The sequence below is a fragment of the Triturus cristatus genome, chromosome 7, assembly GCF_964204655.1.
Source record: "Triturus cristatus chromosome 7, aTriCri1.1, whole genome shotgun sequence".
Classification (NCBI taxonomy): domain Eukaryota; kingdom Metazoa; phylum Chordata; class Amphibia; order Caudata; family Salamandridae; genus Triturus; species Triturus cristatus.
In genome coordinates this window covers 388,111,505-388,138,459 of record NC_140590.1, presented here as the reverse complement: position 1 = coordinate 388,138,459, position 26,955 = coordinate 388,111,505, and the positions used below count along the sequence as shown (strand labels likewise).

The following is a 26,955-nucleotide window of genomic DNA, read 5'->3' as shown; positions in this document are numbered from 1 at the left end:
ATCTTGGAGACCAAACTTAAGATGTATTTGAGTGGAGGATGACACTAATGAAAGGCTCAGCACTTGTTTGAAGATTCTTGTTATTGTTTTGTTCACAAGGCTGTTGTCTTTCCCTTGCATGATCTCCTGGCTGTAGGTGAGGAAGTTGATGATTTTTTCCTTCATTACACTTCTAAGTGGGATCAGGCCGGACAATTGCCTTGCGAGGGTCTTAAATGCCACCTGGATTGTCAAAGCTTTGGCTTCTACCTCGTTTCTATGTTTGGAGAATGAACCCCTTCTATCTATGTGGACCCCCAGATACTTATATGAAGCGGCCCTATCAATGCTTTTACCCTTCTACTGCCACCCGCCACCTTGGTATTTCCTTAACCCAAAGGTGATTGCCCTTGTCTTTGATAGGTTCAGTTCCAGTTCGTTTTCGGTGGTGTAAAGAGACAACCGATCGAGTAGTCTCTGCAAGCCGACCCTGGTGTGGCTGAGCAGGACAAGGTCATCTGCATACAGTAAGTTGCCCCGGCGAGTTTTGGAGGATGAGAGTTGACTTCGTCGAGTGACTCCGATAGATTGGAAATGGAGATTGAAAAGAAGGGGCGCTAGCACACAACCTTGTTTTACTCCGCGAGAAGTTTGTATTTTTCTTGAGATATACGATCCGTCCCCAAGTTTTATACGGATCCATGTGTTAGTGTGTATCGCAATTATGGCTTGTAGGAGCACTGGTGGAATCCCCTATTTCTGCAGTTTGAGCCGTAATCGGCTTCAGGGTACGCGGTCAAAAGCGGCCTTAAAGTCAACGAAACAGCCATGCATTAGCAGTCCTGACACTGCCACTGTGTCCAACAGAACAGCTATTGCAAGTAAGTTGGTTATGGTGCCGGATCTTTGCACAAATCCTGTCTGGTTAAAGGGTATAAGATAGTTTTTTGTAGCCCAAGAAGCCAGATCTTGAAGGAGCAATTTACCTCTTTTGGTTTTTCAGGTGGTACGCAGAGCTTAATTTGTGCCGGTGCTTTCCGGTGCTTAGCACTGGCACTTATTTATGAGGGCCGGGTCTACTGTAACACCAGGCATCTGCAACTCTGACTGCACGTCATATGGCAATGGAATGTGGCATACATACCCGTGCTGCTTGCGTAGCCTCAGACTAGACAGTAAATACAATTAAATTACCTCACTTCTGACTCGCGCGTCACATGCTGGTCCAGTGTCCAGACCGTCCAACTTAATTTATTTTCTGCATGAATGAATGTGAATCCAATATGCAGATGAGCGTGTGAATGACGTTGCGGATGCGATGCGCATTTTGAAATTGCTTTAAGCCTTGATTGGGCAGGGGGCTGGATTTGATTCTGGGGGGGAAGGGGCAGGGCTGTGCGGCAGGCAGCGTGCGTAGATATTTTTTTCAATGCCACGCCCGGCGCGCACGCACCCGTCCCCACCACGAGCATGAGTCATCAGAGGTTGAGGGAGTACTGAGTTGAGGTGGCCTAGTGCAGCTTGGCCTAGACTGCATGTCTAATATACTGAAGGCAGGCATGCCAGTGGCCACCGGTGCATACCCAGGGCAGTATCGGTAAGTAACAACCATAAGCCATTACATTACCAAAGCAGTTTTTTTTGGTGGGCTGTGGTGTGGATTTGTGGGTGGCATCAAGTGACAGTCAACAGTGTCGGCGTGCTTGTTCCAGCTCCACATGAAGTCCGGCCCGGCCTAAGGTTAAGTAAACGTGCTGCGTAGCCGGGCGGCCCTGCAGAGCACCGGCCCCTGCCCTCCTTCTTCCAGCCTTCTCCTGCCCTGGGCCGGGCAGTGGCATTGTACTGGTCTGGTGCCTCGTGCCTGGCGCCGGAGGCTTTATTGCTCAGGGCAGGCCTTGGACTCGTCACTAGGTTGTTCACTTTGCATTTCACTTTATACGCATAAAGTGAACTGTGAGGTGAGTGAAGCACCGAGGGACGAGTCCAAGGTCTGCCCTGAGTAATCATGCCTCCGCCGCCGGCCTACTCTGCAACAAATTGAGGGCTGCCTCACACGCACCATAACCTTGAGATAGACCGAGCAGCTCCCCATTCATTTCCAGTAGGAAACAGTTTACATAATACGAGGAGGCATTTGAATTTGATGACCTCTTGTGGGTGCAGAAGAGAACCGCCTGGTTCTCATTTATCTTGCCAAACTGACATGAATTCATCTGTTATTACTTCCTCAGAATTTAATATTCAAAACGGTAATCGAGATACCGAGTGGCAGTTTAAGGTGCATTTGTCACATTCTTTTGAGAGAACTGAAGATTGGCATTGCTGTGTATGTATCTTTAAAAAATCATAAGTTTATCTTTGACGATCCAATGTTTCCACCTGTGAAGTTCGAGTAGATCAACTGACGTGAACCACAACTTCCAGAATGCACTAGATTGTGAAGTGAAAACTACGGCTCCGTGTCCTGGGTGACGTAAAGTCATCTGCTAGCCTGACCGATAATCCACTGCGTTTGAGGAATGATATGCTCATTTGTAACCATTGTCTACCACTCTCCTGTCAGTCAGTGAGGTTTAGCTGTAGGTGAGAGTCGAGAGGAAAATAGCGCCAGCAGACGCCAAAGCACTGGGAAGCGGCCCGCAGCGACTCTGGATGTCCCGGGAGTTACCAAGGATATCCAGTGACTGTGGTGTGAGCTTAGCCCCATTCTGCTTGCCAAGGCCAGCTTCCCATATTTTGTGACACTCTGGCTCCTCTTCAGATAAATGGTGCGCACAGAGTAAACATTCCCCTGCCACGTGCCACTTCTTTTACAATCACTTTGCATAGCCTAATTCTTGCTTGCAGGAGCCATTAGCTGGCCCGGGCGGGGTGAGTTCACACATCACCCTTGCCAATGCATCACTGGGCCTCCTGGACACATACATTGCCAGCTTTGACTCAGCCCCAAACGTAATGTAGTTCCTGAATCTGTTCCTGAAAAGACTGAACACGGGGGTTAGATAAAACAACATTTTCATTGATTCAGGGCACTTTTGCACAAGCCAACTGCTGCTTAAACATTGTAAAAAAAATGCTGCCTCAATGTTGTTGTTTTCATAGAAGTTGGTAAGAGGAGCTGTTGTTTGTGCCAGTCGGTCAGAGTAAGTGCTGCCCACGCTTGGACCACTGCAGGTGTTTGTTTCTGCAATGTACACTCGATGCAAATGTTGCTTTTGCACTGGCCTGTCAGTGACTATGTTGTTTTTACACTGCACTTTGTCTAAATGTTTTTTTTGGACTGGTTCTTCGGTGGAAAAAAGTGTTTTTACACTGGTGTTTCTGTGCAAATGTCGTTTTAGTAGTGAACTGTCAGTGCAAATGTTGCTTTAGCACTGGGCTGTCAGTACTAAAGTTGTGTTTGCAATGAACTGCAAGTGTAGACGTTTTGACACTGGTCTTCATGTTTGAACGTTGTTTTTGTAGTGGACTGTCCGTACAAATGTTGTTTTTACACTGGTATTCCTGTGTAAACGTTGTTTTAGTAGTAGACTGTCAGAAACAAGTTGTTTTTGCACTGGACTGTCAGTAAAAATATTGTTTTATGCACGTTTCTTTCTGTGTAAATGTTGTTTTAGTACTAGACTGTCAGACACAAGTTGTAAAAATGTTTTTATGCATGTTTCTTTCTGTGTCAACATTGTTTTATCACTAGATGCCATAAAGAAGTTGTTTTTGCACTGGACTGCCACTGCACAAGTTGTTTTTGCACTGGACTGCCACTGCACAAGTTGTTTTTGTCCTGGACTGTCAGTGCACAAGTTGTTTTTGCACTGGACTGCCACTGCACAAGTTGTTTTTGTCCTGGACTGTCAGTGCACAAGTTGTTTTTTGCACTGGTCCTTCTGTGTACTAACTTTAGCTAATATATTCCAAATGTGTGCTTTAAATGCACTTTGATGTAATCTTTTTCAAAATGTTCACAGGGGAAGGGAGCCTCCTATCAAAACCTTACTATGAGCAAGGCTACCTTGCTGAAATTCAGATCGGGTATTACGTCTGACTTTTAGCAGTGCCAGTTGAGGATGTGGGTGGAGCCAATAGAGTAAGTGGGTGGGGCCAGTGGAGGAAGTGGGTGGAGCCAGAGAAACGTAGGTGTGGCTCCGACCAATACTTAAACACCTGCACTTCATATTTTACAAATTAAGCACTGGTGGTACGTGGGAAGTTCCCGGGAGAAGAGTTCCCAATGCCTTAGTAAGCAGGAATACATCGATGCTCCTTGAGTCTTGCAGGGCTCTGCATTTGGTCATTATTGTTCGTATAATTGGATCTGACCATTTCAACCTTTTGAGGTTTTCAGTGTGAATTCCTCCTGAAGTCGGGCTTGTCGCAGTGGGTTTTGTTTGTTCTAAAACATCTGGCCAAGGTGCGTCATACTCTTCAGGAAGTTCTTGAAAGAGGTTTGCATTATAGTCGACAGATACTAATCAGGCTGTTCTTCTGTGATTACTTTGTAGTTTACACAAGAACAGAATTAGGTGGTTGAACTTGGATTTTTTCACCCTGACGCTTGGTGAAATATAGACATTGATCAGAATCAGTTGTTCGGTCTGTTTGGGGTTACCAATTTTTATGCCGAAAATCCACTCTTCCTCAAATGTCAGTTGAACTGTATTAACATTTAACTTGGCTGAAATGTAGATTGAAAGGCCGCCTCTAGGTCGGACAGACTTGTGCAGCCTCTGGGCCGGAGTTCTATATTCCAAATATCCTTCTATTGGAAGACTAACCAGGGACCATGTTTCCTGCAATAGTATAACCTCGTGGTGTTTTAAAAACTTTATCACGTCTGGAGATTGGAGTTTCGGGGTAATGCCGTTGATATTCCATGAACATACTGAGAGACCGGGTTGAATACCAGTTAAATTGTGGTTTCCCCCATTCAGGGCCGCTGGCAGCCATGCCCAGTCAATCGCCGTGGTTTTGGGCTCCTCTATTTCAGGGCAGGTAGCCCTTCCAGGGGATCGGCCTTTAGCTGATCTTAGTATTGAAAAAGATGGTGGTCCGGATTTATCTAATCAGGCCGGGGATTTTGCAAGAACCGATGGAAACCGTGGTTCAGTTTGGGGAACTATTTTAATGCCCCATTTCTTAACCCCTTGTGTGCCACGCCCTTTCCCCGCCCTGTGCCGGGCTTTCTATTAGCGGGCGGAGTTCATGACGAGATGGTCTCGTCATGGGCACAGCGCAACCGCGGCCCATGACGAGACCATCTCGTCATGGGCACTGAAGGGGTTAAATAGGTCAGACCTTAATAATTCCTCCTCCTTAATTGCTACAGCTGAAAAAGTAATTAACATTGGTTCGGTGGGTTGATTACTTCTGATGGATTTAAATTCAATTGAAATTATATCAGTAGATTCAAAATGACGCAATTCAGAGGTAGATTAAAAAAGTTTCAGGATGTTCCCTCTGTTCAAGATATCATGTGGTCCTTGAGTGAGGTATTCAGGGATAAATAACAATTTAGCTTTTGGGTTTGTTGTAGTAGGATCCTGTCCGGGGATCTTGTGGTTATTTATTATCCATTGTCTGGGGTAGGTCGAGTCTCCTTTGAATGTATAATAGTTGTTGCTTGTGTCCCACTTGTCCGCCTCGAGGTTGGTAGTCCACTATGCTGGGGGGATGTTTACCTATTTGTGTTATGTCCGGATTCTTAACCAGTGTTATCTGAAACTTCTCCTTGCCTCTTGACCTGTACTCATCCTCATACTGTTTGTGGCTTCTCTGTTTTGGTTCTCCTTTGGTGTATTTGTCATATTTGTTGGGATTGTCGGATCTTCTAGGCCGGTCCTGACGGTATAAATTAATGTTTTGACTTAGTGACCTTTTCCAGCTCATCTAAAATCAAGGGCTGTCTAGTCTTTGCTGATACCTCTCCCCTGGCCCGGGTGGATCCTTGTAGTCTTTACAGTTGGTGGATGCCAATGGCGCCTTGCTAATTGGCTCTGTTATTGATTGTGAAGGTAATTTTTGTGATGGTGGGAGATTGCTGTCAAAACTTGCAGAGCTGATTGAGCCAAGTCGTGTGTTACCCTTTTCGGTGTGGGGGAGGTCACTGGTCATGTCTTGAGTCACTGTGCTGCGTTTATTGCGTTTTTTTCGTAGTCTCTTTCTTTCCCTTTTGCTCAGACACTGTAGATTGTAGGGTTTGTAAAAGCTGGGGCCAGACAGTAGTGGGTTCAAATGCTGCTGAGTCATGACCTTCAATCGCGTCTTTTGTTTTGTTAAATTCTGTCTTAAAGAAAGATAAATCCAAGAGGGAGCGATCATTGGGCTCTCCTGACTTTGTTTCAGGGGATTCATGATGGACCAAGGCAGGAGGCGTCGTTGGCATCAGCGGTTTGATGTTATCTGGGGAGGTCCTGGTCCACTGTGCTGCTTGAGGGGTAGAGTTTATCTTGTTTCCAGGAGAGCCTATGTTGTTAATGTGAAAGTTGGTTTCCTGCTTTGAAGGTGATCTCAGGTTGAAGGGATAAATATCGCTTGAAATAGATATTGGCGATGAGCTTTGTTCCTTATTTAATTGATGGACTTGTTGCGAAGGAAAAAGCGTGTCTTCTGACCGAATAACTGATCTTAGCCTATTTCTTCCAGGAGCAGAAAATTCGTCCCCTGTAAAGTGGTCATCTGGGGATGTAGAGGTGACCTGGTTGTAGGGCTGGTCGTGAATCAAGGCCTGCACTTTAATCTGAACTGGGTCTGTATTAAGAAGTGTTTGGGAGGGCTGGACTGATGGGGGCGGTGTTTCGTTGGGGTTGGTTAGGACTTGGGCTTTGGTTCCACGTTTCTTAAAGAAATCTCTGAGGGTCCTCTTTTTTACGTCATTGATTGTTTCATCTTGCATATTATGCTGTTGGGTTGAAGGCACTACAAGTGTTGTTGTTTCCGTCTCGGTGGTGCAGCCTGGGGGGCCATATCCCTGTTCAGGGTACTGCTGGTTGGGGGGGGGGGTGATGCGCCGAGAGGTGGGGTAGTACCGTCTCTGATTTCGCAAGTGTTTTTATCAGTTCTTTGTTCAACTTCTTGCGGGTTTTTGCTGTTTCTTTCCTAAGCCTTCCGGACCGCATTGTAGTATAACTGTGACTTGGGATGGCTACTCCTCCTTTCTTTGGCACTTTGTCTTCCTTGTAGGACAGAGAATGTCGCCTTTACTCTTATTTATTGCGGGATTTAGCCCCAGTGGGCGGCAGCCAGACTCCACTCTGTTTCAGGCTACTCCCACTGACTGCTTAGGACCTCTACCTTGCCCCCCACCTGTGCAGGACAAGAGGGGGGTGAGGGGGTTGGGGAGGGTTGCGATGTGTAAATGCAGTGCCGGGCAGGGGCACGGTTGTGGCCTCTGTTGTTTAATGGTTGGGGCCGCTGGGTCTGCTGACTGTCGACTATGGGCGGCCTCGTAAGCAACACAAGCCTGGCTCCTATGGTTGAGTCGCCGCCCATGCCTTGACGTCCTATGGGAAGGGAGTAAGGCAATGCAGGGGAGGGGGGGCGGGCGGCAGCACGAGGCGGTGCAGCGTAGGGCGGTGCGGAAGGTTCCCAGCGCAACAAGCTAGGATGACACAGTCCACACCCCCCCTCGCTCACCTCTCGCCGCCACTGCCTGCACTCGGCTCTGCTCTCACCGCCTCTCACTGCCGGACCTGCTCGCACTCACAAGGAGAGGGAATGGTGAGCGAGCGTAGGGTAGCGGGTGAGTGGGGGAGCAAGAGGGACTGCTGCTGCCGCACCAACCTGCACGGCTTGACCCTGCTCAACCCCTCGGCTCAACCCCTCTGCTCTTCCAATGCCGGCTCCAATCGCGGCTCAGCTCTCACCACCTCCAGCTATCAGGCTAATTTCTATTATACATTTATGGCTTGGAAAAATATCTTCTGAACCACTCTCTAGATGTTCTATACGTTGGCCCCCTCCCCACTCAGACCCCGCTGAGTCTCCAGAAGTTGTTGGATAGGTTCTCAAACTTTATGACAAATCTTGATCTTCCTATAAATCATTCTAAGACAAACATAATGGTGTTCGGGCCAAAGCAACTTAAGAGCACGTCATTTATTGTAAGTTGTTCCAAGATTTGCCCTGTTTCTACCATCTCCTATTTGTGTGTTCTTTTTCATGATTCTGTTGGCTGGTCTATGCTTCGCTGCAATGGCGCAGCTATGTTTGAGAGGTGTGAATAGGTGCTTTTAAAATCTGTACTTACATTAGACCACAAACCCATTAAAGAGCTTGTTACAGTTTATAGAACAAGATGTCTCTCGATCGCCACAAATGGCGCCTGGCTGTGGGGACTGCGGGAGTACGACATGATACAGAAAGTGTAGAACAGATTTTTGAGACGTTTGTTGTCAGTCCCTCAATATACCGCCACATATTTATGCCATGCTGAATTGGGACTGAATTACATAGACAAAATCATCAAACTCCACCCTGCCCTATTGTGGTTGTCAATCTGGTCCAACCCCTCAAACAATTTTACGCGCCAAGTAGTAGATGACGGTCTGTACTTGGAAAATAAAATTCCCTGGCTGATGTACATCAAGGATGTATATACATGGAATGTATATCAAGGAACTAAGTTGCACTCTTAGTATTCCTGACCTTTTTGATAATCCCAGTGGTTTGCTTTCAAGCATGTCCTAAAAGAGAGATTCTTTGATTTATGCCGTTCATTGAGAATGCGCAAGGAGGTCAGGAAGGACTTCATGAGCAAATATTCTTTGCACACTGCCAGCCCATTGGCTGACTCATATTTGGTTTGGGTTCCAATGGTTTCTATAAGCACTCGATAACATGTCTGAGATTCAACATTTTGCACTTTATGATGGCCTTTGGGTCGCCGGCTTCATATCATGTGATTTTACCACTATGCCCCTATGATGACCATTTTACTCAAAGCACATTGCACTAATTGTTTTTCCGTAAATATTGTTTCGCCTAGACGTCGTTTCTTTCTGCCTATTCTGAAATATTCGAATCTTAGGCACATGGTTTATATCCATTTTTACTCTCTTTGTACATCTTTTGCGCTGCGGTGAAATTTCCATTGTGTGTCATCAAATTGCGCAAATTGTTGAACTGACTTTTATGTTTTTTAGCGGCACTTAGTTGTATATATTGCTTTTAGGATTGCAAATGAACTTGTTTTTATTGTTATTACTTGCACCTTTATGGTTAATACATCTAACCGAATAAAGTAAGACTTGACTAGTTCTGTGGAAGACTCCCCATTGGAGTCTAAACAAATGGGCTGTTCTACAATGTGAGAATCCAAATAAACACAAGAAAACTTTTCTCATAACAAGTTTAGTGTTGTTTCTTTCATGCGGAAAGTCTTTGTTTATTTCTAGGTGCGGTAGCTTGGTCCTGCTAGTTTCCTAAAATCTCGATGGGCTGAGGGTAAAATTTGCAACCAGCTGAACACTGAGGTGATGGAGGGCTTGTTTCTGATAGCTCCATAGTGACAGCTCCCCATATTTTCAGATATCTTGGCCGAGTCTGCTAGGATTTTACCGACATTGCAGGACCACTTTTGGTGAAAATGTTTATCGCCAATTGGTGTGCCATGTTATGGCGGCTTGGTGAGCCGAGTGCCTTTTTTTAGTTTTTCAATATCAAATCCCCCAAAGCTGGGCATGTTTATCATGACACCCTATTAGCATTCTTCCAGATTTAATGCACATACTGTAGTCCTGCCTGACCTTGGATTCATACTGTGCAGCTGTATGGTTTATTATATCCAACATCAGCAGATACAAACATTGTTTGCTCTCACTAATTCTATTGAAGATGATCTAACTACTTTTAAGGGTTGGCTTGCTTCTACACTACATACTCACCCCTGTCAAACTTATGTCTAACCTGGGCAAACCATATTCACCTAATAATTAGCAGAAGCCAAAATTTAAAAGTGGAGGTCAAGTCAAGAAAACTCTATGCGCCTGCATTGAAAGTAAAATTCGGAACACTAATTAGAGAGTACAAGCAACTCATAAGATGCACACAAGCCAAGTATTATTCAGACAGGATTAATGATTCACCTAATTCCGCCCAGGCTGCGTAGTCCATTATTAGAGATCTAACCTCGTCTCAAGCTGATTCTCCACAGCAAATACCTACACAGGCCTTCTGTAATAATTTAGCAAATTTCTTTCATGATAAAAAATCCCTGCTGCCTAAGTGAAAAGGACTGGGCCAGTATCTTGAATCCAGGATCACCAGAGTGACTCCGAGTGCTGGTTGGCTGGCCTTCTGATCAGAACCTCGGGGACAGAAAAGACTCCAACCTCCTTGAACCCAGCACCTGGACTCAGCCCGCTGTAAATCTTGTCCCTCTAGAGGTGACACCCCACTACTGGACCCTTGGAAATTGGCCTGAAGGTGCTCTGCTAGCCCAGCTCTGTCCTGTGGGCAGACAGACCATGCGCAACGCATCACCTCTCAGCTCTGCTTCAAAGTCGCCCCAGCACGATAGATCCTTGACACCGGCATTATAGCGCACAGTCTCATTGGAACTGTCTCTATGCAATACATCCTTGATGGAGGCATTCACTTCACAAGCCCCTCATCGGTGCCATCTTCGTAACCACCGGTGGGCGACGCCTCTTCGATCCAGGACTCTGTATTGCAAGCCCCTCGTCGATGGCATCAATGACGGCAATGCATCAATGACAGCAATGCAGGACTCTACATCGCAGCCTTGCAGTTCCTTGGAAAGGCTGCTGCATGACATATCCTCGATATGGGATCTTCCAACACTCCACAACCAGGAATTAAGGTACTTTGTTCAGAGAGCCTAACTAGGTCCCTGTATCTGGCCCATGCTGCATAGTGGTCGGCCAGAACCTGTGACTTTGTCTTGGTCTGGCACAACCAGATAACTACAGTTGGCGCTTTGTGCAAACAGACACTATTTTCACTTAAAAAATTGCATATCTCCGGTTGTACTGGTTGGATTTTTGGCATTTTAGTCTCAAATAGTTTGACGTTTACTCTATTTTTCTAATTGGTGTGGGATTTTTTTTCTGTTGTGTATTCACGATATTACTGTTTTAAGTACAGCATAAATATTTTACACATTGCCTCTAAGTTAAGCCTGACTACATTTGTGCCACGCTACCAAGGCGTTGAGCACAGGTTAATTTGGGGTTTGCTTGTGTTTCACCCTGACATAGACTGTGGTTGCTGGTTGAGTAGGCTATCACCCCCACCCCGAACCATTAACACAATTTCCACAGTGTGCGCTGCGGTGTAGTGTCCATTTTGAGTCCGGCAGGCTCTGTGTTGCTATGCAATTTGTGATGTTGCCATATGTATATCGCTTGTGCTTATGAAGAGAAAGTTGTTTGTTGTAAGAGTAGAAGGTTGGTCATCTGACTTGTCAAAGTCTGAGATCCTGGAATAAACATTGAGAATATTTAATTGTAATTTGCCTTTTAAGGTTTGTGGTGTCGGATCATGAAGCACTATCGGCTGCACAAAAGAGATAGGGACTTGTTAACTTCTATGGTGAGTATGTATTAATTAATACTGGTGTTTGGTTAGTTTTTTTGCTGAGTGGAACAGACCACACTAGTCAGGTGATTTGCCGCTGGTCAAGATTTCACTTTGTGTGTGTGTTAACACTGTCCTGGTGTTATTCCACAAATCTCTTAGAGCAATTGTGTACTTTGAACTTTCTTTTAGTGGAACAGAAAAGAGTTTTGTTTTGATTTTGGTTTTCAATAATTTGCTATTGTGAAGCTGGTCTCTGTTGAGTAAGAGCTGTTATGAGGTCCTGCGAGTTGCATCACAGGGTGCCACACCAGTATTGGTCGGTCGGTGTGTGTTCTGTGCTGGAATTGGGCATTATATCAAAGAGTGCCAAGCTGTGGGTAGATTATTTTGTTGTGTTGCACTGATATTGGGAGTTGGTGCTGTTGCATGTAGCTTTCTGATTCACTTAGACCTGACGTTATTTCAGGTAACATTCATTTAAGTTATACTGTGTCATAGGTAGAGAAAATACACATTTTTTCAAGACATTAAGGGCTCTATGTCGTGAGTATGTGAGGATACCAGTCTGTGAAGGGGAGGGGGCCCCTTCAGAGTGTAAGTCTGCTCACTACATGACCACCAACATTGGGTTAGACACGTGTGTAAGGCTTAAACAATGGAATAAGATCACTGTGAATAAAGGATTGTTGCAGTTTCCTCCCACTGTCCTTTCAACCTGACAATAATTGAGAATTTGAGGCAGGTATTATATAAAGTGAACCCCTACCTTAACCAGTCTAATATGAAGCTATGAATGCATGGGAGCATGTAGTGCATGTAAGTCACAGTCATCAGGGATGGACACACCTCTAAGAATGCTAGATGTGACAAGGGTGAAGGGAGAGTTAGAGGAAATCATTAAAGGAACGCGAGAGCTGGGGTTTATAGATGGGTCCTATGAAGAAGAGCTTTTGTTTCTGTGTAAGGAACCTGCTAGGAACCCGATAGGCATGTGTGCATGACAACACAAGTCTTTGCAGGGGATAGCCATAGAATTTGGAATTGGCATATCCAAAAATGTGACTCAATGGAAGAATTTTAGGATGTTCATGACTGAAGGTGCACCTAAGAACATGCAAACCCTTGGGATAAAACAGCAGGGAGCATAACATTCCGTTATAGAACAACACACAAAAGTGTAGAGATAGATGGGATCAGAAAAAGAAAAAAGATGGAGAATATTGGACTGAGGGTACTGAGAGTAGGAGTAATTTTGAGGTTAAAGCTTACCCACTGAGAAAGGTGCATGGTGGAGCATATGTGCTTGTGTCTTGGAGTCGTTGTGATCTTTTCACATTTACAAACCAATTTCCAAATTTGGGCGAGAGCCTTGTTCAGTGGATGCATGTTGACAGATTTTTGAAAATTTCAAAGGTGCTTCAAGAAGATCTGAATATGTTCTATACTGTTGTTCCCAATGATTTGCGGACTGAGTGTAAAATAGCTGTTCAGTGGCCAACTGCAAAACCCTCTGATGAATGCTCAAACTAATGCTCCGTCTACTGTGGTAATGGAATAGCATCTGTAGGAAGGTGGAATCTGACTACATGTTTCCATCCACTTTTTTCCTGGTGTTTTGATGGTTTTTGACTTAGTTAGGCTGGGGACCTGAATAGCAGGTTCCTAGCCAATCTGCTTTCTCTTATAAATTGATTCCATGTACTTTAGGTACACTCCAGATTGGATTCTGGAGTACCCATGTGAGTCCCTAGTATATAGCATACTATGTACCCAGGGCATAGGTACCCCAGAGACCTAATAGGGGCTGCAGCATGTATTGTGCCACCCCAGGAATGCCATGCAAAACTACACCACAAGTCTGCTACTGCAGCCTGGGCAAGGTGGAGCATGCACTGCTTACTGAGGTATAGGTTCACCATACACTGCACATAGTAACCTATCAGTCACCCCTATGGAAGGCCTTATCAATCCTGAAGGCAGGGGGGTGCTTGGTTATGTGTGAGAGGGTGCCCAGGCATGAGCTGAGCCCCTCTGCAGCCTTCGTAATCTCTTCTCCGGGGTTGTCAGTGGTGCAGCCTGACCATATACTCTTCAGTGCATTATATCTTAAACGGTTAATGCTAACTTTGGACTGGCGGCACGGAAACATGTCATGTTTGGTGTCAAACACATTGGAATCATACCCCCACATCAGTTCTTGATGTGAGGATATGATCCCACCCTTCTAGAGGGAGAGACATGGCAGTACTGGTATACCCGGTAGAAATCTAATAGAGCCCTGGCATAACAAAATGGATGCTGCAGCCACAGACACGGGTCTGGCCTCCTGCTGCTGACCGAAACTCCGGCAGGGGTGGCCTGGACAATGGGTCTCCTGCCACAGGGCGGTGTAACCACTTCCCAGACAAGCTTACGTGTATTTGGGCTGGGTGGGAGCACTCTCTGAGTGCTTTGAAGTCCTGCACTGGGGGCACATTTGGTGTCCCTGTGCATAGTCCAGCTCAAACCGGTTCAGGGGCTTCCAGCCCCTCTTCTGGCGCGAAACTGATAAAAGGAAATGGGTGTAGCCACCCTTCTTTCCAAACCCTCCCATAGATGGGTCCCCAGAGCTAGTCTAACCCCTTCCTTAGGTATAAGTAAAGAACCTCTGTAACCAGAACTTTAGATATCCCTGGACGAAACTCTGAAGCGGAATCCTGGAACTTTGACGCTCTACTAAAGACTAGAGGACTGAAGAAATCTCCCTTGGGGTCAAGGAGTGACTCACCTGCTTGGCAGGCACCAACGTAGCATTTTGCCGGTCTGCATCTCCGAAGCTCCCGCCGGACTCCGAAGTAATTGCAGCCCAGGTAGAAGATTTCCAGATATCTCAGAGGCCGACCCGAGTCCCCAGCAAAGCTGAGACCCGCAGCCCTCGTGAGTAGCGTGGAACTGGAACTCCTGATCACCATGCACTTTTGCAAGTGCATTAACTTCTCAACGTCTCTTGATGTTGTGCTTGGGGTTAATTGTAGCCACCACCTCGAGCAGAAGATCCACCGAAGATTGTTGGCCTAGTCACCCAGAGTGACCCGTGGGTCACCATTTTGTGTTTCCTCTTGATGTCCGTTCGCGATCCCTGGTCCATCGACTGGTGGGTCCCTGAGGGGGTAACTTTGAATTTCCTTGGGCTTCCCTGGTTGCTCCAGACGTGCCCCAACTCCTACCAAGTGGTGAGTCCCACAGACCTTGCTGGTCTGCACTGAAGCATCTTTCTCCTTTCTGCGTGGGTTGCCGTTGCATCCAATCCGGGCACCGACGCTGCAGCACTCGACATCATTTGTGGGACAGCTTGAATCCAGCTCCTGGTTGTCCTCGACGCCTCCTGGTCCTCGTGACTGAAGAGTCAAGCTTCACCTCCTTCACCTGAAATCTCCCGACATCGGTGGGCATCCGCCTATCGCCTTCCTGGTCACTGGCAAGTGACCCAGACTCTGTCCCCTCTGCTTTCAGGTTCTTCTCGACTTCGATCCAGGCTTGGATCTCTTCGGACTCTTCGCATCTTCCCGGCAGCAGCACTTCTTTGCCAGCTCCCATTGAAATCGACGACGTGACCCCACACCATTTGACACCTATGCACCCGGCTTCCCTGGGTGAGGTAACACGAATACTCCGCTGCTCCCATGGGTGTTGACCCCAGAACTTCCTAAGTCCCAAAGGGCTTGGTCCTGACTCATTTCTAAGTGTTCCGAATCTTTAAAAATCTAACCGCGGCTTTCCCCATAGAAGCTAACGGGAGGTTGCTGCTGTGTTCACACACTGCACACGGCCCCCGTGGGTCCCCTGTGTCACTACCTTGGGTGGTTCCTTGGGGTCCCGGCGATTCTACAGGCTCTAGGCCTTGTGTCTAGTAAAGTCGTGGTTCTTATACCACTATTTTAGTATATGGTTTGGCTCGCCCCTAGGGCCTGACGTGTATTTGTGCTATTTTACTGCCATATTTGAAGTGTAACTTATGTGTTTTGACCTCTAGTCTCATAAAGAGACTAGGAGGGTGTGTTTAGAAATAAATATATATATTTTATATATATACCTGGTGTGATTGTCTTTCATTTAGGCACTCAATAGATTACTGGTAAAACAAACTGCTTTACAATCCTTCAAGACTTAGCCTGAAGGCTGCTCGCCATGGCTACCACTAGGATAGCTTTCAATAAAGGTTGTCCTTAAGCTATCATCAATAAGTGGTTGTTTGGACTGGTACAGGGTGCCCACTATAAGTAGTGGACAGCATATGCCAGGCAAACTTCTCCCAGCATTGTCAGGTGGTAAACCTTTTGAAAACTAAGGTTTTGATTTGTTGAAGACCTTGAGGACTACACAAGTGTCCAATGAGTCAGTCCATGCCTATTATGAAAGACTAATGCATGTCTTTCACCTCAATTGTGGTGTCAAGAACCCTGAGCAAGGAAATCTCTGTAAGTTTGTGTACCAGCTTGTTCCTGGGTTCCATCCAGAGATTATGTCACACATCCAGAAGAATGTGATTTGTTGGAAGTCCAAGCCTTTAGATGAAATCCTGCGATACACAAAGTATTGCAGTGATGATTTGGAAACCAGACGATAGAGAATTAAATAGAAATTCATGCTAGCTCAGACAAAGTTAGCCCAGAAGAGATTTCAGAATGGTCATATCCAGCAAATTCTGGCAATAGTTCTAGCAGTGGAAATGGAATGCAGAAAGTTGGACAACAAGGTGGTGGACAAATGATGCAGGGTGGAAATGGTGTCCCTCTTAGTAGAGGACAAGGAATGGATGTTGACCCAAATTCGGGAAAGGATAGCACTATGTTGAAGAAAACTACGCATGTCATTATTGTAATGAGTTTGGCCACTGGAAGCGTGAGTGCCATTCAATTCCAAATTCAATGCAGCCCAAGCTCACCAGAATCCCTTTCTGAGTTCAGAAACTTTCAAACAGTTCCCTGTCTTCGACACTTTTGGAGATCCAGGGTCTGGCCAATCACAATGACGGTGCCTGACAGGGGAGGAAGATTGCGTGCTTGACACAGTCTTGGAGGTAGTCCAGAGTGGCCCATATGTAGAAGGAGAGGTGAATGGCCACAATGACGGTGCCTGAGAGGGGCGGAAGATTGCGTGCATGACACATTCTTGGAGGTAGTCCAGAGTGGCCAATATGTAGAAGGAGAGGTGAATGGCCACTCCTATTATTTTTGATGGACACTGGTGCTACTCATTCTACTGTTAGGAAAGTGAAAATCCTGCACATATCCCTCTCTGGAAAAAAAGTCCAAGGTGTAGACACTGCAACAATCATACAGAGAATTCTGTTTTATCAAGGTCCCTGTAAAAATAGGTCCCCTTGAAGAGGACTATCAGTTTGTGTTTATGCAAGCTTAACAGTGTGATTTACTGTACACCAGATGGTATCAAACTTCTTAGACATGTTAAAGATGCTTTAATGATTTCAATTGAGCACTCAAAGCCCGTTGATGGGCAATTCCCTGTTTTGAGGAAGGAGGACTTTCCATCCAACTTAAAGGACTCTGTAATGAAGAAACACTGGAATTACTCTGGCAAAGATATTGACCTAATTAAAAGGGTTGAACCTGTAAAGATCACAATAAAACTAAATGCTGAAATACCTCGAACCTCCTAATATAACCTTTCACCAGAAGCAGTGACTCGAATTTCCCCGCAATTGAATCCATGTTAGAGTAAGGTATTTTAAAAGCGATTTTAGGAGCTCCCTGTAATTGTACGATCATGGGATTACAGGAAATAAACAAAAAGTGGTGGGACGTGCAAGACCTGCAAAAGCTTAATAATATTGTTGTCCCATGTTGACCTGTGGTACTGAATCTAGCTTAAATACAGTTCCAGATCCCTGGTGACACAGTCATAGATTTGTGCCAAGCGTTCTTTTCCAATCTATTGTATGAAGACAGACAGTTTCTCTTTGTGTTCATGTTCCAAAACAATATTCTGGCACGGCGCCAAGTTACTTAAGAATGTATATAGAGCCCCTAAATATTCAACCAGATTTTGATTAAGAATCTGAAGACCCTAAAGCTGCTTTGTAACTCTGTCTTGATCGAATATATCGATTGCCAATTGGTGGCGTCATTATGTAACAGGCATTCAGGCAAAATACCATAGTCCTGTTGGATCATTTAGCTGTGAATAAGGATGAGGTATCCCCCGCCAAATTTCAGTACTGTCAGAAAGAATTCCTATATCTAGGACATAATACTGAGAAAGGAGAAACAAAAATGTCTCAAGCTCTGCCATGTTGCAAATGAACCCTCCCTAAATGCAGAGAAGTCAGGATGTTCCTGGAAATGGTGGGCTACTGTCGTCAGTGGATTCCCAACTTTTCCCTAGTGGACAAGCCTCTACAGATCTAAAGATGTGTTAAATCCGCTCCCATGGGACAACGATTGTGAGAAAGCCTTCCTCAAGTTGTGAGAAAGCATCTGCTGCAGGCATGCCCAACTAAAAGAAGCCTTTTATTCTGTAGTGCTCTGAGAGGTGAGGGTGCTCCCTAGCAATGTTAACTCAAACCAATGGAATCTCGAAACGCCCCATCGCCCATGTTTAAGAGATAAAGACTGGATTGAGAGACAAGTCCAACACAAGTAAACTGACATTTGCATTGCGCTCATCTTCAACCATTTATGGCTATTCCAGTTGATCCTCCTATGCCATGAGAGGAGTGTAGGGAAGATATCTGGGAGCAAATGAAATGATGGTATTTTGCTCTGTGCATTTCTGAGAGAGCATTTAGAAAACACCTGATTGAAAGTTGGCTAGACACAATTAAATCACAACTCATTCAATACCATAACTCTTGTCAAAACAGTCTTCTCAAATTGTCAATAAATGTTTTGCAAATGTTCCGTGCATCACTAATCCATCTTATACTGTTCATTTTGATATATTCGCTCTCGGTATCTAAAGGAATATTCCTCCTCCAGACATTCTTTATCAAAATACCTTCTCAACTGACTTAACCAAATCAGATAATTCTATTTAGTTTAAAAACTTGAATAGCAATTTTTTTTAACTTATGTTAGACACTGATTTCATTGATTTCTTTTAACGTTAGCAAAAATCAATCATATATTTGGATTTGTGTATAATTGGTACAAGCACACATTTTTTATTATAATTTTTACTGTTGGTCATTTGTGAAGGCTGCCCTTCAGTGATGAGTGTAAGGCTCTTGTTTCCCATGCTTGTATTTGTAACCTTCAGTCTCTCTGGAATGCGCTCTGCGTGGTTGTGTGACAGAGGCATGCATGACTAAACCATGCGTGTCTCTGCTAGACGGCCCCAACATAAAATGCGTCTTTAACGCATTCCTTTACCATGCATGCCTTTGCCACACAGTTTTGTGGTAAAGGCATGACTGTTAAAGTGACGTGTGGTAAAGATCACACCCCAACCTCCCACCCTGAGCCCTAAAAAATACTCTGCCCCCCCTGACCCCTAAACACTACCCTGACCCTTCCCCCCGAGCCCTAAAACCACCCTGAGCCCCCATGAGCCCTAAACACTACCCTGACCACCCCAGCCCTAACAACTGCCCAGATCCCCCTGAGCGCTAAAAACTACCCGTAACACTTGAAAACGATCTCCACCCCCTAAAACCCGGCTCCAACCCCACATAGCTCACTGCATCCTCTCCTGATCCTTCCTGTTCCTGGGCCTGCCCATAACATCATCAACTGCGCACTGCCTTATCCACACATATGCGTGGTTAAGACATGTGTGGTTGAGCTTGGGGGGTAAATGCACGGTTGGCTCTGCACGCGTTTCCCATTCTGGTTCAATGTCTTGCAAACCTGAAGTAGTTCCGGACCGAGGTAACAGAATAGTGATGCCACTGCTCATTGCACCCCATTCGTCCTTGTTGTTCATTTTATCTGAATGGTGCAAACAGCCCCACTCACAGTGAGTCGCGGTGGCTGCCAGGGCCCTGGTGTTACAATGACTTTGTGTGATCCATGACTGTGAATATAATTTGTAATGGAATTGTTGCTAAATACTACCTTGAACACCTCAGAAGTGAGGCATGTGAAAAGTATGTCACAGGTGGGTATATGTGCATCAGAGGGCCTAAAAACCTGACGGTTAACTTTCAGTCCAGATATAGTAGTTAAGAGTACATTAGGGTCCCTGGTCCTGTTTTACTTACCCTGGTTTGGCATTTCGATTTGAAACTGCTCCTTTTCCTGAGACTCTTCCTTCTCTTGTGAGGCCTCTACCCTGCTGGGTGCTTCCAGATGACTTGTTTGGCCTTCAATTGAAAAGAAATCATAAGATTATCAGTAAACAGTTGATCACTTGAATGGACATCGGGCTTTCCTGATAACCACGAAATGTCCCATCAAAAGGGGGGTTGAGGCAGAAGCATTACAACGGACTCACCCTGCTTCCAATTAATCACAGTTAAGTGATTCATAGGGGAGTCAATGCACGCTCATGAGCGGTGTGTACACATCTGTATCCACCCAGGTGAAGTTCATGGTTTCCCACAAAACAAATTTTTTGAAGGACTTCCCCCCCCCCCCCCCCCCCTCCCCCCCAATGTTGGTTCTATTAGTGGCACTATTGAATCCTCACCAACATACACTTGGGTGCCTGGTTGGGCTGCACCTTGAAAGGATTCAAGGGTGCTGTTAGTGGTGTTTTTATTCAGGGTTCTTATATCTAAAATTGCCACTGGTAGCCAAACCGAAAAATTCGGGTTTATTAAAGGCTTTTTAATAACAGCCCTGGCAGATTAAAATACAAAGGTGATTTTCTTGGAGCTCATTGTGTACTCCAACATCCCAGTCTTCATGTTTCCGCCTAAAAAAATTCAAAAAAACGGTAGGGTGGCTTTCTTCAGACCAAGCTGCAAGAAAATCCCTCTGCTACCCTATTTGGGATATTATTATTCTTGTTTGGTTAGGATCCTGTACCCAAATCAGTGCCACATTACTCACAATCACACATTCGTAATTACATGTCACACTTACCACACTTCCTGGGGTACTTCCCCAGTCATTGGATTGCTTCATGTGTTGTTGCTTAGGGCAGACCCCATTGGGATGATGGGATGATACGAAGCAGGGGATAGGAGAAGCCTCTAGGCATGAAGACGGTCCGGACCTTTGAAGAATGTGTGACTGTAAGGCCAAACCACTCCTAGCCCTGGGTTTCTGAACTAAAGTTTGGGCCCCGGCACTCATACTTAAAATACCATTATTTCAATTTTTGTCCTCCAAATTTGGGACTTTCTGCTGGGTTGAGGTTCTTTCTTCCTGTCTCCATAGCGGGGGCCGCTTCACTGGAAAATTAGTATATTGAATGATGCGCATTGCCATGGTGGAAGTTACAGTACCTCTTTATTTTCCAAAAATAGACCCCCAATGCGAGAATTTGTTTTCGGAAACTAGAAATCCGCTCACACTGATGCACATTGAATTGTTTCCCAGCATATGGGGACCTTGTTTAAATTTTTTATGTCTGAGGCCGCTTTTTAGGTCTCGGCTCGAAGGCTGCGTTTGCGCAGTCTCGATCCGAGATTTAATGACTTGGAGAAGAGGGGCTTGAACCCGCTCCTCTTCTCCCCTGTTCTCCATTGGCTGGCCTCTTCAATGCCGGCCAGCCATTGGAGAAGAGGTCCCGTCACTCCGATCATGCCCCGTCCTTTTCGGATTGGGGGGCGTGTTTTTTGCAGAAAGTCTAATTAGCAAAACACGCCCCCGAATCCGAAAAGGACGCTGCGTTTCTCCGAGGCATTTCTGCTCTGCCTCGGAGAAAGGCGGTGGTGTGCTTGCCTTTTGCTCTGCCTTGTTGACAAACGTTGCAAGACACTGTGATGAATGCACGCTCCTGCATCTCTGACCTGCTCTTAATTTGCCTGTGTAATTAATTTCTGATCTCTCGGAGAATCGGCTCCTCCTCCCGGCTCTGCAGGCAGATTTCCTCTCGGACTGGCTGGTCTCTCCGGGATCTGCAGGGAAGGATCCCGCACAGGACGTGATGCCGCCCCTCGCTCTTCCGTTCCCTACATAGAGCTCCCTCCCTCGCTTCTGTACTTGGTGATTCTTGCCCCCCACCCCCGAGTATATGCACCCAATACATTTCTCTCTCCCTATACCCCTCAATCCCCGGTAGATCCATCTCCATAGATCCTATACTGATCTATTTTTTGATACTGGATCTCCCTTCCCCGGGTGGATCTCTCTCTCCGGAGGAATCCTCGTCTCTCCGGCTAGAGACTCGCTCCCTGCTCGATATTTGAGCCGTGCCGTTTCTTGGAGGTTCTCTCCAACGAGATCCCTCCTTCCCAGGTGGATCCCTCTTCCCAGTGGATGTCTCCCTCCCGGAGCGGAGTGCAGATCTCGTCCTCCCGCGGGCCCGGGATGCCGCATCGCCAGAAGGAGGCAGCGACGGGCAGAGCCATCGAACCCTGAGCCCACCCGATGCCCCGGCCAATGCTCCCCGTAGGTGGCTCCACTGCGGACGGCAGCGGTGGTGGATGAGGCCGGAGACCGGGGCTGCAGCCTCAGCGGAGACCGACGCACCCCCTCTCCTTGCGCCTGCCATGAAGCACAACCCGCTCTGCACCGATGGCCCCTGTTCATGGAGGTAAGGGCCCGGCTACAGCGCTGCACGCAGGGAACGCTCGGACAGGGGTTCTCTGTTCCTGCTTGTGAGTGGTGGGGGGAGGGGGCAGTTAAAGGTGTTCACTTTCAACCCCTGGTCTCCTCATGCCCCCCCCTACAGTCTACAGAAACCAACTCCTCGTTTCTTTTTGTTGATAACATCTGTTCATGTATGAATGTATTGACTGTTTTTGTAGCGCCAAACATACCGCTGACATTACGCAATGCCAGAATGCACACTCCAATCACGTAAAGGGAAGGAAATAGCCCCTCCTCTCGCCCCTGAGCTGCGACAGGCGTGAACTGCCCTAACGGACTGCTGTGCGCCGGCCATAATCTGCTGTAATCACAGAGAGTGGTGGGTTCACTGTATTGTGCCACGGGGAGACTGGCACGCCATTTCTAAGCCCCCTCCCCATACTTTTATCTGGTTTGAAAGGGGCCTTGTGCTCATGCAGCGGGGCAGATACGGAGCTACTAACATTACGTATAAAGTGCTAAGTCTGGCACATTAGCAGGGCAAAGGCTTCACGGGGGCATCGGGCAACACTGGCCGCGGTTCTATGACGGGGCTCCTCTCTTGTAATCCACGAGTCTGGTGGCGTGTGGCAGTTGTAAGCATTTACAATGCAATGGTCTCGGCATTGGTAAAGTTAGAGCTATTGGCATTGCTCATGACATTATTTTTGTTTATGTTTTTGTTTTTAAAACATTTAAAGAAACTGCATTGTCATGAGCAATGCCAATAGCTCTAACTTTAACAATGCCGAGACCGTTGCATTGTAAATGCTTGTTTATGTCTGAGGCCGCTGTGGTGCACGTGGTAAATCCGGACTGGTAAAAAGGCAGCTGGACACTGCTTTGGAACGATGCCTTAAAAATTGCACCCCTTCAGATGCCACATGTAAACCAGCGAGTGCCCCAGTAAATGGGTTTTCCAATAGCCGACCTACCGGTTCTCCTGACAACCGAAAACAGCCATCCCCAACCTGTAGATGGACAAATAGGTCAGCCCGAATTTTTGGCGGCTGTCCCATAGCCACCACCTCTACAGCCAAGAGTAGTTTGACAGTTAGTTACAACCTTACATAGCTGCCAAGGTTTCAGCTTGCTGATGTGTGACATTTTCATAATTTCAGTGTAATTATGAGTGACATTCAACGACTATGAGTGATACTTTCTTGCAAACAGTATAATGTCGCCCAAACTTAGTAGTCGCATGGCACAGCTCACAGTCTAGGGCTGGAACCTGTTGCCGGGTGGGATGGCAGAGAAACAATACATTAAACAGAGATTCCCTGATCAGAACATGATCAGTTGACCGAGTCTGTCCAGGCTCTCCGCCATGTGGGACTCGAAGCCGACTACAGGATGTGAGTGGAGCCCCAGTGGGGATCTTCTCCCTGAACAGTTCTCAGGGCCGGATTGGCCGTAGCGGGCACTATGCGTTTCCCCGGTGGGCCGGAAGGGTGGGGGGCCGGTTTTCTAACTTGTCGGCCAGTTTAGCAGCAATGCTGTAAAACCACCCCCCAGTAACAAAAGAGCATCACCAGTGCTTCACAGCAGCATCCTCCTCCCCACACCCCCACGGAGGCCGGTCCAACGTAATTGCCAGGGCTGGTTTGCGGTCCCAGTCCGGCCCTGACAGTTCTCCAAATAGGCCCTTCTTTTACTGCAGTTTAGACGGACCGAGTTTTGGGCATTTATCTAGAAGCTTAATTTTGCAGCTGGACATCCACATGTGGATGATACTATGGTTTGAGCAGGGAACACTTTTTTATATTAATTATGTGGGTGGGTGGTTTTGTGATTGGGTTTTCAAATCTCAAAAGTTCGTTTGACTTGAATATAAGTTCCGATGACAGCAGAATATTTCCACGTCATAACTTAGACTCTCTGCTTTCTGTTTTTACTGATTTTTATAGATAAATACAAACTGAAAACCATTTATTTTATTTGATGTATTTATTTTTAAATGTGGACAAAAACAGAAGTTGCATTTTTTGGGGAGAGATAATAAATGCTGCCAGTCATGACAGCCAGGACAGTACCTGTGCAGATTGACAGATAAGGGGTTATAAATGGGATTTTTGTAAAGAGGCTTACACAGCAGTAGATCTGCAGAACCTTGACACTAAAATGTTCATGTTTTCGTATAAGTGCATTGATTTATCATCTGTGGGTGTTCCTGTCCTTGGAACCTATCATGCGTCAAGCATGAATGCACATTTATTGGTTACATAAATGTGAAAATATATTATTTTCAACTTCATGTGTTCACAAAGATGTCAAAAAAGAAATACCTTAAAACCGGGAGCCCTAGTCACAACAGAATGAGAATCCTAAACTTCCGTTTGTACTCTGGCGCCATCTTGTGGTTTTGAAAAACAGTACTCAGCTTTTATGCATCTGTCCCAGCAAAGCGAGAAATTGGAACTACACAGTTTTATCGCAACACACTTCAGGACACAGTTCTTTTGCGTGACAATCTCAGGCATTGCGGTAAAGTGTGTAAATTACTGGAAATGCGTTTACACAAGATGCGTGGCACTCAGCAGGTCTGACCTTATCATGAACTAATTGACTCTGGCAAAGAAGAAATGTGGACCGTTTCCCTCAAGATACAAAGCCATAGCAGAAAAATAGAAAATAATAAAACGTAAAAGACAGAATCAATGAAATCATGTGCAGCCACCCTTCCATAGATGACTGCTAGCCTGCAACCCGCACACCTACGGGTGCAGGATTGTTCTTGCTTGTACTTGGGCATTCTGAAGTCCTACCTTTGCATTGAAACTAACTGACCCCACCATTTACAACTCTTTCATGTTTTGGTTGGAAGCTTTTTACCCAGTGTATTCCTAATAGCAAACAATACACCCTAAAATACCCCTCTACAGTTCAGTTTTCGCCTTGTGAGTACACCATATGTTCTAGGTTTACCTTCCACAACTCCCATGGAATGCCGGGGACACCCTGCCCCCTGCCTTGACCTTTTATCCATTGCAGTTAGTGGGGTCTCAACTCTTAGAGGCCAGGATGGTAGGTAATTCCAATTATCTTCTGTCCCAGGAAAACTAAACTGCAGGCAGTGGGAAAGCCCATCTTATGCCAGCAAGCTGGGCTCCGCTTTCCGTTTCTATATTTTTTGGGTCCATAAAACAATTAACTCTACTGTAGAGGAGGCAAATCTTGTTGCTTGAGCAGTGGTGAAATGGGGTTTGGAGTAATGCCCGCAATCTGCTCTCCTCGGGTGAGGATGGACAGGCACGCTTTGTTACACCTGGCCCTTTCTGCAGGGTCATCCCAAATGTTTGCCCTCTTCTGCCTTCAATTAGTCAATCAATCAATCAATCAGTACTTGTTAAGCGCGACTACTCACACGTGAGGGTCTCAAGGAGACGGAGAGCTGTAGGTCTGACGGGGCGCTTCGGTTCAGTCGAAGAGCCAGGTCTTGGCACATTTAATTTACTTGTAGGTCCCTAGTATATGGTGCTACATGTACCAAGGCCTGTAAAATAAATGCTACAAGGTGACTGCAGCACTCAAGTCACTCACTAATGTAGGCTGTTAACACAAATCATCTGCCAGCCATGGGAGCATGTAGTGCAGTTTTAAGCCCTGGGTGTGTAAATCAACAATATAAGGCTCTATTTTCTTAGGATTTATCTAGAGATGATTTTATGTAATATGTATGTGGTATGTTTTGTACAGGCTAGTGTTTGTTCATGGTTGAACAAACAACTGTGTCTATTTATGTGCTGATGACCAGGTTGACTGGTCGTGTGTGTGAAGGTATGACTGCGGGTTTGGATGAAGATTTTAAGACATTTTGGAGGTCCTATTGTCATTAAACCCCAGAAACATCTAACTTAGGGTATGTAATTACAGTCATTATATCAATTGTTATAAAAATAAATGAGTCTCTATTTTCACATGTTCATGTTTGCTTCGCCCTTAATTGTCTATTGTGAGTTTTTATTTGTTCAGGTGCCGTGAGATTTCTTCAGCACAATATTGCAGTTTTAAGCTTTCGTTTCAACCTGGCAAAATGAACATTTTACCAGGCCTAAACCTTGCTTTTTAATGCTTATAAGTCACCTCTAAGGTAGGCGCTAAAGGCTCATATGGCAGGATGCATGTTATCTAAAAAGTAGGGCAAGTGTGTTTAAGTTTTACAAGTCCTGACAGTGGCCTACTCCTAAAGTCATTTTTCACTATTGCAAGACCTAGCTCTCCCATTGACTAGCGCTGGTTATTACACTTAATAAGTGCTAACCTCAGTTTAGTACCAGATAGAGATATGCTGTTTACACTCAAATTAATTGTAATTTAAAATCCTCTTTAATGGTAAAGCCGGATATTGAGTTCCTATCCTGAAAATGCAACTTTTAGAAAGTTGGCATTTTGCTGCCGAAACCAACTGTGCCTGTTTGCGTGTGTACTGGGTCAAATTACTGTAACTAGCTCTGCTTTTGTGGTTTATGTCTTGCTTTCAGACAGTGAGACAAAGGCAGCCTAGGTGTGAGGGGAGAGAGTATTCCTGACAGCATGGCTGGGGTGGAGTTCTGCCCTGCCCTGATTACATTTCAAAGGGCCTTGCCTACAGCACACAAAAGGAACCAAATTGGCGAGGGCCTAGGTAACTGCAGCTTTCAAAAACAGCTGAATCTGCCTTCTTCAGATCCAGTAGCAGACCCCAGGAGCAGAAAGGGGTACAGTGCTTCAGAGATAGAGTGGATGTGTAGATGGCTGCCCCCACCTAATTTACTTTTTTAAC

The 26,955-nt window shown here is 45.8% G+C and overlaps 1 protein-coding gene and 1 long non-coding RNA gene across 4 annotated transcripts in view; one reads left to right on the top strand and one right to left on the bottom strand.

The window, feature by feature from the left end:
- Nucleotides 1-26,955, bottom strand: part of LOC146809756 (scavenger receptor cysteine-rich domain-containing group B protein-like) — a 450,060-nt gene that overhangs the window by 265,300 nt on the left and 157,805 nt on the right. For all 3 annotated transcript variants that reach the window (XM_085616608.1, XM_085616607.1, XM_085616609.1), the window contains exon 5: nt 19,715-19,816. In XM_085616608.1, coding sequence (XP_085472734.1) covers nt 19,715-19,816 — 102 coding nt within the window. The remainder of the gene's footprint in view (nt 1-19,714; nt 19,817-26,955) is intronic.
- The window catches only part of LOC146809757 (uncharacterized), a 101,813-nt gene continuing 76,299 nt past the window's right edge, over nt 1,442-26,955 (top strand). Inside the window, exons 1-2 of the long non-coding RNA XR_014966484.1 lie at nt 1,442-1,576; nt 11,459-11,526. This is a non-coding gene — a long non-coding RNA (uncharacterized LOC146809757). The remainder of the gene's footprint in view (nt 1,577-11,458; nt 11,527-26,955) is intronic.